Here is an 11246-nt window from a genome sequence, read left to right as displayed (position 1 = left end):
TCGGGTGGCTCGAGTGGTTCGAGCCAAACGAGCCCAGGTTGTCACCATGTTCAGTCGGGTGCCATGGCCGAAGCAGTTTAGGGTTTCGGGATTTGGAGGCTTCGGGTTCGTCGTGCGGTGTGCATGGGGCTCGAACCAAGGTAGGGTTCGAACCGGCAGGACACTGGGAAGGTCCTGCCGGCGGCGCTCTGACCGGTCGTGGCCGGAGCAGGGCGGCAGCAGGCGATGAAGGCCTGCTGCCCGAGCATGCGGCGGCCGAGAGGGGAAGGTAAGGGGGGGGGGGTTTTCGGGTTAGGGCTCCAGGTGGTTTCCGGGTCAGGTCTTGGGTCCGGGTCGGGTCAGTAGGTTAGTGGGTTGGGTCAAGTGAGTCCGGGTCCGGGTTAGGTGGGCCGGGCTCGAGTCTTTTTATTTTTAAAATATTTTATGAATTAATGGGTTTTTGAGTCAATTAAATTAAAATAAAATTATTTGGACTCCCAAATAATTTTATTTGGGCTTTTAAAATTTTAATTAAGTTAGTCCATTAATTTTATGGGCTTTTGGGCCCATAAAATTTATTGGGCTAGTCTTTGGATTTTTGGGCCCATTGGGCCAGTTTAAGTGTTATTGGGCTTAGTGAAATTTTAATGGGCTTATTTAATTTAATTGGGCTTAGAATAATTATTTGGGTTTAAGTATGTTAATGGGCCAGATTTAAGTTAATGGGATTGAGTGTTAGGGCCAGCAGTCCAGGACCATCCATGAGAAAATATGCATGTGTCCTGAATATATATTTAATTATTTTTATGCATTTAAGTTATTTTAATATTTATATGTTAGTAAGAAAATTAAATTAAATATATATGCAGGACACACATTTTATTCAAGTACATGCATTCATGAAATAATATTTTATGCATGATTTAATGTTTAAGTTGAGCAATAAAAATATTTTATGTTGGAAGTTGAAGTAGTGTGACAATTTAAGGGGGACTTGTCCCCATATGATTGAAGGACAGTTTACTGCCAATTTAAGAGGTGATTCGTCACCGGCCACGTACGTAGGTTTCCACGCTGATCAGTATTTAATGTATGATTTAAGGTTACACTACGGATACAACCATGCTATGTGAGAAAAATGAATTGCTCAATAATGTTATGTATTATGTTATTTATGTTTATTTAAGTAAGTTATGTTATGTAATTTTTAAGCATGCTCATTCATGTATATGTATGTATTAGTATTAAATTGATTTAAATTATTTTTAAACCCTTGCTATGTTAGCATGTTGGGCCTCTAGGCTCACTACACTGGTATGGTGCAGGTGAGTACGTTGGGAATGACATTGTACCCACCGGAGGCGAGGACGTATGAGCAGACATGTAGCAGTGGCCCCGTGACCGTGACAGCTTCTGAGTCACCATACATGTTGTTTTATGATACATTTTAAATATTTTCGAGGGTTGAGGTTTTTTAATATTTTATTAAATATTTTTAGTGCATGAACATTTTTTTTATTCATTTTATTTATGCAGTTTATTTTGAATTATAGGGTTGACTCAGATATTTATTTATTTTAAAGAATGCATTTTACTTAAGTATTTAATTGTTTATTTATTTAGTCATGTATTTATTTTAAATATTTTATTCTGTGCATATATGTATGGGCATATATGTACATATTTTATTTATAGTATAAAAAAAAAATTTCCGCATATTTATTTATTATAGAGTTAGGGTCGTTTCATAAGTACACAGTTAAAATAATTCAAACACATGCGAGGAGCCAATACACGTAGACTCGATCTACCCCGCTCACTCTAGTTCAACCAAGAATCTTAACGCTTTGATACCACTTAATGTGAGACCTCGTTTCTAAACAACTAAACAACAATTAGTCAATCAAGAACCAAGATTAAAAGCAATAATTTTTTTTTTAAATGAACAGTGCTTTGCTCGATCTGCAAGATCTTGCAGATCGAGCGAGCCAAAAATCTCAAGCCTCTGTCCGAGGCAAAACAGCCCTCGCTCGATCCGCAAGATCTTGCGGATCGAGCGAGACACAAAAATCCTAAAACAGAGGACTGAACATTTTCTCTCGATCGATCCGCAAGATCTTGCAGATCGAGCGAGGACAGAAACATGGCAAAAAGAACAGCAGAAGCTAGCTGAACTCAAACTCACACATTCAATATACAATCATGCATCAAAACATACTATCTCCAATTAATACATGAAGTTCTAGAGTCGATCAACTACGCATATGGAAATAACATGAAATCGAGGAGCTCGCATAATTGATACAACATAAACAACGAAGTTCGAGATCTAAACATGTTCTAACATAAACTAGGTAGACATGCCGACACGACTTCTAAACCGAGTCTCACTTCTACATCTTTCCCTCGAAGCTAACCATGCCTATTTTGACTTGGTCCTGCCCCACCTGTTGCCAAGTACACATACAAAACAAAGCAACAGCCGGATAACCGGTGAGAATGATAATCCCAGTAAAAGCAACATATCAAATAATAAATAAACAACATGCTATCAAGACAACATATTCAAGTCAAGGTTAATGATATGCATGTCTTTAAAAACCAGGATATCGATTCTGATAAACAAGGGATTGCTGCAGTGCTTTTGGGATCCCGAGGATGAGATCACGTAACGACTCACCGACTCTCCCAATCGAAGTGGTGCCACGTATCCCACTCCTCTAGACTTTGAGCAACTATAATGAGTATGCTAGCACTAGGCGAAACAACTACGACCCAGGCCACTCAATCATAGTTCCCAAACGTCTAAACAAAAAGGGCGGTTCTGCCTGCTGAAAGCAAGATTGGCTCAAGATGAATGCATAACAGAAACATAAACATAAGCCACATAACAAAAGTCCAAGAAATCAACAAGACACAAGTTCTTCATGCTAGAACAAGTGTACAAACAAGTATGTGATTTAAAAAGGGAAACTCAAGAACTAAGCTGTCTCGAGTATGCTATCCCGCTACGATAACTGCTTTTACCTTTCAAGGCAGTAGTTCCAACTTCTGGAAAGTTACAACAAAAGATTGTATCAACAACTATACAACCTAAACAACAATCAACGGTTCATGGAAATCTCTTTACCGTTCTTCGTCCAACTCTCGACGATCAAATGCTGCTAACACAGGGCTCGACAACTCCAACAAATCTGTACGAATACAAGAGATGATTGATCAATAGCCACGATCAACTTACAAGCCAAGTTCATAACTCAAAACGGTTCGAAACTCCAAAACTCAAACCGACGGCATAACGGCTATAACTGAATAAACCGGAAATGCAGACAGCAGTTCAATACCGATATCAACTCAATTCAATGCTTATACAACAACAACAAGACAAACCCAACAAATCTCAAAACCATGATTTTCGAAAATAGCTTCCAAAAATCATAACAATTCCGAACGTCGATCTAATTCAAAACCGACAGATAATAAACGATCAGAACTCTAAAGAGAACAACATACTCGAATTTAGAATGATTCTAACAACATCCAAAAACTAGAATGTATCTGATCGTAGAAAAACTTAAGATAGAACGAAGCTCTCGCAGTAGTGATCGCTAATCTGCCTTCAGAAATAATTTCCAATGGACGGATCGAGCTCGGACTGAAATCTGAAAGCTCAAAACTCCAAAGAGGCGTTTCAATGGAGGCTCACGGCTTTGGAGAGGAAGATGGAGGCTTATCCAATTAAAATCTATGTGTAGATAATATATAAAAATCAATATTTGTGTTTTAGTCCCTGAAATTTCCAAAATTTGCAAAAAGAACCCTGATCAAAATCAAACCGGCTCGAGAACTCTGTAATCTCTGATTAACTCAAATAAGCTCATTTAAGATAAAAACAGGGCGTTACATATACCTTCGTCCGTCGTCAGCACGCTGATGGCGATAGTCCCAAAACTTGGACACAACTCCGCTACTATCCCCGTAGCGCCTAGCCATTTCTAGATTTCTAATAGGATGCCTAGAAAGCCTAAAACTAGCTAGAAAAAAGAGGAGAAAGAGGAATGTGCACTTCACAAATGAGCTCAGCACCCCTATTTATAGACAGCGATCGGACCGTCCGATCACACGTTTGGAGCCTTCTATCCTGATCGAAGCATCCGAACCCTCCGTCCGAACTCTCTCAGACAACCTCGTGTCTATCTTCCACAGGACACCTGCCGACAGCTGTTCGGAGCCTTTGATCCAACTTCGGAGTGTCCGAAGTCTCCTTAGTGACATTATTGATGACTTAATATTTCCAACAGCTGGCCCTGAACGATCGGAGCCTCTGAACTCATCAGAGCTTCCGATCTTGGCTCTTGGCTTCGATCCTTGTTCGGAGCCTCCGAACCTTGTTCGGAGCCTCCGATCCCTCCGAGGACTCGGAACCTTCCCGACTATTTTGAGTGTTCTGGATCCATTTTTAAACTCCTTAGATCCTTTAAGAAATCCCTTAATCATGTTTTACTTATTCTAACATGATCACATGATTAATTATCGATTAATCATTATTTCCGAATATGGGTTACTACACTTGCATTCATGTTCATATAGTATTTGTATACTCATACTTTCATGCTGAGCGTAGTCGCTCACGTCCATATTTCTATGTTTATTGGACACCCATTCTACAGGGCAGGTCTTAGGCTGGACAGAGTAGGAGGCTCAGTGCAAACTTAGTTGCAGGGTTATGGTAGGTATTGGAAAGTTTTATTTCTTTTGAGGGTCGTATCAGAACTTGTTAATTTGGTACTGAGAATCTGGTTCAATTTGGTTGTAATAATTTTAGTATTTGGATTTTTTTACTTGGGTTTGTATAACTTTGGTGTTTCCCGCTGTTAAATTATGATTATGTTTTAATTAAGAATATTGCATGCTTAAGTTTTTGATTAGTAAGTGATCATGGTGCGGGTCACTACATTTATGGTATTAGAGCATGTATAGGATATTTTTGAGAGTTAGACTTGGCTCTTTGGGTTCTTGATGTGCATTAATCCTTTCAGATGGCTGACGGAGACGAGGAGAGCCAGGGTAGTATTGGTCGATGGGGAGATGGTGATGCTCCAAGACGTCCCCATGCACACAACTATCATCGAGAGTGCATATGCCGTTTCAAGATGCATAGGTTTCTACCGATGGGACCTAAGCCTTTAGTAGGAGGCGAGACTACTGAAGTGGCTGAGGACTGGCTCGAACGGATGAAGAGTTTTTTCCATTTTTTCGATTGTTCGGAAGACTAGAAGATGGAGGGTGATAATTTCCTCTTGGAGGGGCGGTTTCATAAGTGGTGGAGATCTGCGTCCGCACCGTTATTTCAGGAGCATGGACATGTCTGGTGGCTGGATTTCTGTAGATTGTTCCGTCAGTTGCATTTTCCTCCAGCTCCCCGCCAGGCGAAAGCAATTGAGTTTTTTAATTTGAAGCATGGATCCTTGTCTATTGATGAGTATCAGCAGAAATTTATTGACCTCCTCCCGTATTTTCCTCTTATTGGCGCCGGTTCTGAGGCGAAGTATTATCACTTCCAGCAGGGATTGAACCAGGAGATTTTAAATTGGGTTGCTATCTGTGATGACACCACTTCTTACGAGGGCTTGATGAACCGTTGTTGATAGGCAGAGATCAGTGTGAACCGTGGCAAGATGCTTCAGTCTTCTTGACCCGTGAGTTATTTGGGTCCTCATGCCCAGTCTTTTAAGAAGTCTGATTCTACTACTTCTTCTTCTGGATCCGATGGAGTTATGAATTTTGGGAAGAAGGGTTAGTTTGCAAACTGTGGGAAGAATCACCAGACGGATAAATTTCTTAAGGCTGCAGGAGCTTTTTTTTGTTGCGGGATATTGGTCATCTTAAGAGGGATTGTTCATAGGCTGGGGGAGCAAGATTAAGTACTGGTTCTCAGACTACAGTCCAGCAGAGGCCACCAGGGCAATTAGTTGGAGGTTCTAATTTGTGACCACGAGCTCCGAGTCAAGTGTTTTCTTTGAGTCATGATCAATCTGTGGAGAAGAATGAGAGGGTTATTGCGGGTACGTTTCTTTTATGCAGCATACCTGCTTTTGTTCTTATTGATACTGGTGCATCTCATTCCTTCATATCTACACGTTTTTTCAAGCGTCACAAGTTACCCTATATTGATCTAGACATAGTAATTTCTATTTTTACACCAACTGGTCAGTCAATGTTGGCTAAACGTCTAGTTTTGGGTTGTATTTTAGAATTTGAGGGTAATGTTTTGATAGAGAATCTCATGGTGTTAGCGATGGAAGATTTTTACTGCATATTAGGTATTGATATGTTGACCACGTACCGAGCTTCAGTCTACTGTTACCAGAAACTTGTGCGGTTTCATCCATTTGGGGATGATAGTTAGTTTTTTTTTGATGAGGGAGCGCGACCTCCGATGCCTTTGGTATCTTCTTTGAGAGCTTTTTGAGCTCTTGGGTTTGATTTTGTTGTAATAATTTAGTATGCAGATTTATTTTGCTTGGGTTTGTATAACTTTGGTGTTTCCCATTGTTAAATTCTGATTATGTTTTAATTAATATTATTGAATGCTTAAGTTTTTGATTAATAATTTATCATGGTGCGGGTCACTACATGATTAGACTCGAGAGAGTTCGAAATCTTCGAACTAGAGTTCGGTAGATCCAAGATGTGCCGGAAAAAGTGTGTTGTGCAATCAGAAACACGTGTTCGATAGAGGGAGTTTGGAAGGATGATCAGAAGTTCCGAAGGGCGTTCGGAAGCTCCGAACTAGCGATCGGACGTTCTGATCTTGGTCTATAAATAGGGTCTGAGATCTCATTCTTCCTTGCACATTTCCCTCTCTTCACTCTCATTTTCGGCTCGTTTTCTAGGGGGTTCTAGGCGTTTTTTTGGAGGCCAGTCAGTAGTGAGGCGCTACCGGGATCGTAACGGAGTTTTGCCTCGGTTTTGAGGTCATCATCATCAAAGGGCTGACTACAGACGTATGTATATCGCTAGACTCTGATTAGCTTCGGCGAGTAGCTATTATTCTAGTTAAGGCTTTTAGTTGACGTTTAATGATACAATGATTGTCTGCTTATAGGCTTTGATTAGACAATCAAAGGCAAGTTTTTTTTTTTTCTACATTTTGAAACCACCATTCAAGAGTATAGGTATTTTTATATGCACCCTATGTGCTTATATGTTGTTTGATGCATGATTTATGAAGATTTAAAGAATATGATGTAGAATCGTGAAGCGTGATTCGTTCTTGATCCCTTTGCTAAAATTTTATTGAGATTTATGGATTTAGATATGAAGATTCAGAATTTTGTGTGTGTGTATGATGTATATGGATGTTTTCAAACTTTTGAAAAGATGGATTGTTTTGATGTATTCGTTTCTTGTTTTGAAGTTTTTATGACATGTAATTGTTCTTTTCAAAGTGTGTTTGAGGGTTTCCTCAAATATAGGTTGAAAAAGACCGAAAAACAGCATTAGAATCAGGGTTCGCACCCTGCTCCGCTTTCTGCGCATGCAGGCAGCAATCGGGTGCCCCCGTGCCCTAAGTTGCGCTGGGACGGAATTTTTCTTCTGCCCAGGCGTAAATACTTCTGCCCATTTTTTATTTTTCGCAATTGAAGTATAAAATTCAAGTTTATGATCGTTTAAGCTATTTTAAGTTTTTTTTAAGATGTTCTATTGGAAAAAATTTCAAATTCGAATGTTTGGGACGGACAGAACGACTCACGTGGATCGGTTTTAGTTATGTAAAACATTATATTCTAGTATTTTCTCACGAAAGTTATGTTCCTTATAAAAAACATAAAATTTTATGAAAGAATTATGGACGTTTTTATCTATATTTCATTCATCCTACATGATTCTCAAGCATGAAAAGATTTTAAAATCATGGGATGATACTTTTCAAGTTATTTTCAAGGTTTATGATGACATGATGATTTAAAGATTTTTTTAAGTATGTTTCATGAACGATAATATGTTTTATGATGAAAATATTTTGTGATGAGAAAGTTTACAAAGTTATGATGTTGAATGATGTTATGTATGAATGTAAATATTTTGATGTCTTGTGTGGACTTGTGGTGACAAATACATGATTGGTGCCTCGGGATGAGCTCGGGGGAGGGCCTTTCCAAAAGAATGAAAGTTTAAACAGCACAAGGCCGCGATGGTACGCATATGGGCACAAGTATGGTATGGGTTGTATCATTATTTGCTTGTTGTACAAAGACGGTGATCACGGGACCCAAAGGCTCTAATGATTGCCATATTTTCACATTTTACATCACCTAAAAAATGAAGCAATGAATTTAATTGTTATGTATGATTGTCCAAGGATGTTTTCAAGAGTTTTATTCGTACACTTTACTTTCCAAATGTGCTTGTTGAGTGTTTTGACTCACTATATTTGAATGGTGTAGGTGAGGAAGACATAGTTCATGAGGCTGAGTTGGGACAAGACACAGAGTGACCGAGGAAGGGAGAGGTCGCATGCAAAGACCGTGGAGAACAATGTCTAGCATAGTTGATGTCTATGGAACAATGTTTTCTTATATTTTGGCTCTTTTTGGAAACAAGTTTTATTTATTTGGCATGTGAATGTTTTTGAACGCATATTTGCATAATTCCTTTCAAGATTTAGAAAAATTTTTCTTTTCTGCACTTTTAATTATTTGAGATCATGTAAGTTGATGACTTCCTGAGGGACGTCATAAATCAGGTAACACTTTGGGGCCAAAATCCCAATCTTTCAATAAGCCTGGTGCGTCTTCTTCTTCAGGTTTAGGTTCAGGTTCCGGTGTAGGTGTGTTCTACTTTGTGAAGAAGAGAGATCAGTGCGGGAAGTGTGGGGGGCGTCATCCTGTAGACATATATTGTGGAGCAGGTGATGCTTGTTTCTGTTGTGGCCAGATGGGTCACATGAAGATGGATTGTCTGCAGACGATTGGAGTGTCAGCATCCAGCTCGGGTTCTCAAGAATCGGTTCCATTGAGTCCATTAGGATAGTCGGTTGGGAGCACCAACCAGAGGCCATGTATTCCCCAACAAGTCTTTGCGCTGGGCCAAGATTGGGTTCAGAAAGAGAATGAGGAGGTTATCGCAGGTACATTTATTTTGTGCAGAATTCCTACTTTAGTTCTCATACATACTGGTGCATCGCATTAATTCATTTCGGCATGTTTTGTTAAGCGACATAGATTGCCGCACATATCCCTAGACGTAGTACTTTCTGTATCTATCCCAACAGGTCATTCGACTTTGGCCAAGCATTTAGTCTTGGGTTGTTCATTAGATTTTGAGGGCTCTGAATTATTAGTGAATCTTATGATTCTAGCGGTGGAGGATTTTGAGTGTATGTTGGGTATTGATATTTTGACCTCTTATCGGGGTACTATGGATTGTTATCAAAAGATTGTTCAGTTTTGTCTGGTTGAGGGCGACAGTTGGTCTGAAGGCTTGTCAGGCTTAGCGGGTGAGGAAGACTGCCTTATCTATGCGATTGATACGTCTGCAGGTAGAAGTTATGTTGAGTTACCAGTAGTTTGCGAGTACCCTGATGTCTTTTCGGATAAGATTCTAGAGTTTCTCCAGTTCACGAAGTCGAGTTCGGGATCGAGCTTGGCCAGGATGTCATAGATTTCTCGTGCACCTTATCGTTTAGCACCAGCAGAGATGAAGGGGTTGCAGGATTTGTTGGATAAAGGATATATCAGACCAAGCGTTTCACCTTGGGGAGCGATAGTTCTTTTTGACAAAAATAAGGATGGTCCATGCATCTCTGTATTGACTACAGACAATTGAATCAAGCGACAGTTAAGAATAATTATCCTTTGCCACGGATTGATGATTTGTTCGACCAACTTCAGGGTACCTCTGTGTATTCCAAGGTTGATCTAAGGTCAGAGTATCATCAATTGCGTGTTCAAGATGCGGATGTTTTGAAGGCATCGTTTTGTACTAGGTATGGTCATTACGAATTTTTAGTGATGCCTTTTGGACTGATGAATGCACCTGCAGTGTTCATGGATTTGAGGAACAGAGTATTCCACAATTATCTGGACAAGTTTGTCGTGATTTTTGTTGAAGAAATTTTGGTCTACTCTTGTATTATTGACGAGCATGCACAACACTTGAGGCTTGTACTGCATATTCTCTATGAGAAACAGTTATATGGCAAGTTCAGTAAGTGCAAGTTTTGGATTGACCAAGTTGTGTTCCTTGGTCATTTCATTTCTCAGGAGCGTGTATCAGTGGACCCGAGTAAGACTAAACCTATATTGAATTGGTTGCGTCCTACGACAGTTTCAGAGATTCGTAGCTTTTTGGGTTTAGCAGACTATTACAGACGATTCATCATGAATTTCTCATGGATTGCTATACCGTTGACACAGCTGACGAGGAAATATGTTTTTTTTCTCTGTTCGAGCGAGTGTGAGCAGAGTTTCGATGAGTTGAGGAGTCGATCTACAATCGCGCCTATTTTTGCATTACCATCTGGACCCGAAGGCTATGTGGTTTACACCGATGCATCTCTTCAAGGATTAAGCTGTGTGCTGACACAGAATGGAAATGTTATTACCTATGATTCCAAACAGTTGAAAAATCACGAAGGGAATTACCTAGTGCATGATCTAGAGCTTGCAACGATCATGTTTGACCTGAATATTTGGCGTCACTAACTATATGACGAACGGTTCGAGACATTTTCGAACCACAAGAGTTTGAAGTATTTGTTCACCCAGGCAGAGTTGAACATACGTCAGAGTTTTGGATGGATTTTATTAAGGACCATGATTGCAAGATTAAGTATCATCCAGGTTTTGCAAATCCAATGGCAGACACACTAAGCCATAAGGTGAGTATAATTGCACTCCGCACTAGTGCAGTAGCTAGTATAGTTCAGGAGTATTGTTTTTTGGACCTCATGTTTCGGCAAAAGAAAAGACAACAGGGGATTGTTTGCCCGCATCCGAGAAGTGCAGTTTTCTGATCCGAAGACACAAAATTTAGCGAGACTTTCTCAAGGAGACAACACATCCGTTATTCATTTTCAGACAGACAGATTGTTGTGTTTTTCTGGTAGAGTGCTCATACCTAATGATTCAATCTTTCAAGACAAAATTTTGTCTCAGGCTCATCGTAGTATATTCACCGTGCACCTAGGCAGTGCCACAATGTATAAGGATTTACGTACAAGATTCTGGTGGAAAGGTATGAAGCGTAGCGTTTACCAGTTT

General features: G+C 39.8%; 1 protein-coding gene across 1 annotated transcript; it reads left to right on the top strand.

Moving 5' to 3' along the window:
* The first annotated feature begins 5018 nt into the window (after positions 1-5018).
* On the top strand, positions 5019-10688 carry LOC140874020 (uncharacterized). Its single transcript, XM_073277304.1, has 6 exons — positions 5019-5220; positions 5398-5527; positions 6064-6383; positions 8789-8893; positions 9257-9523; positions 9823-10688. The coding sequence occupies exons 1-6, from the start codon at positions 5019-5021 to the stop codon at positions 10686-10688; spliced, it is 1890 nt and encodes a 629-aa protein (XP_073133405.1).
* The last annotated feature ends 558 nt before the right edge of the window (positions 10689-11246 follow it).

This window comes from Henckelia pumila, chromosome 1 (assembly GCF_033568475.1).
Source record: "Henckelia pumila isolate YLH828 chromosome 1, ASM3356847v2, whole genome shotgun sequence".
In the NCBI taxonomy this organism is placed as follows: Eukaryota; Viridiplantae; Streptophyta; class Magnoliopsida; order Lamiales; family Gesneriaceae; genus Henckelia; species Henckelia pumila.
Note: the sequence above shows the minus strand (reverse complement) of the source record. Positions and strands in the feature narration are given on the sequence as shown.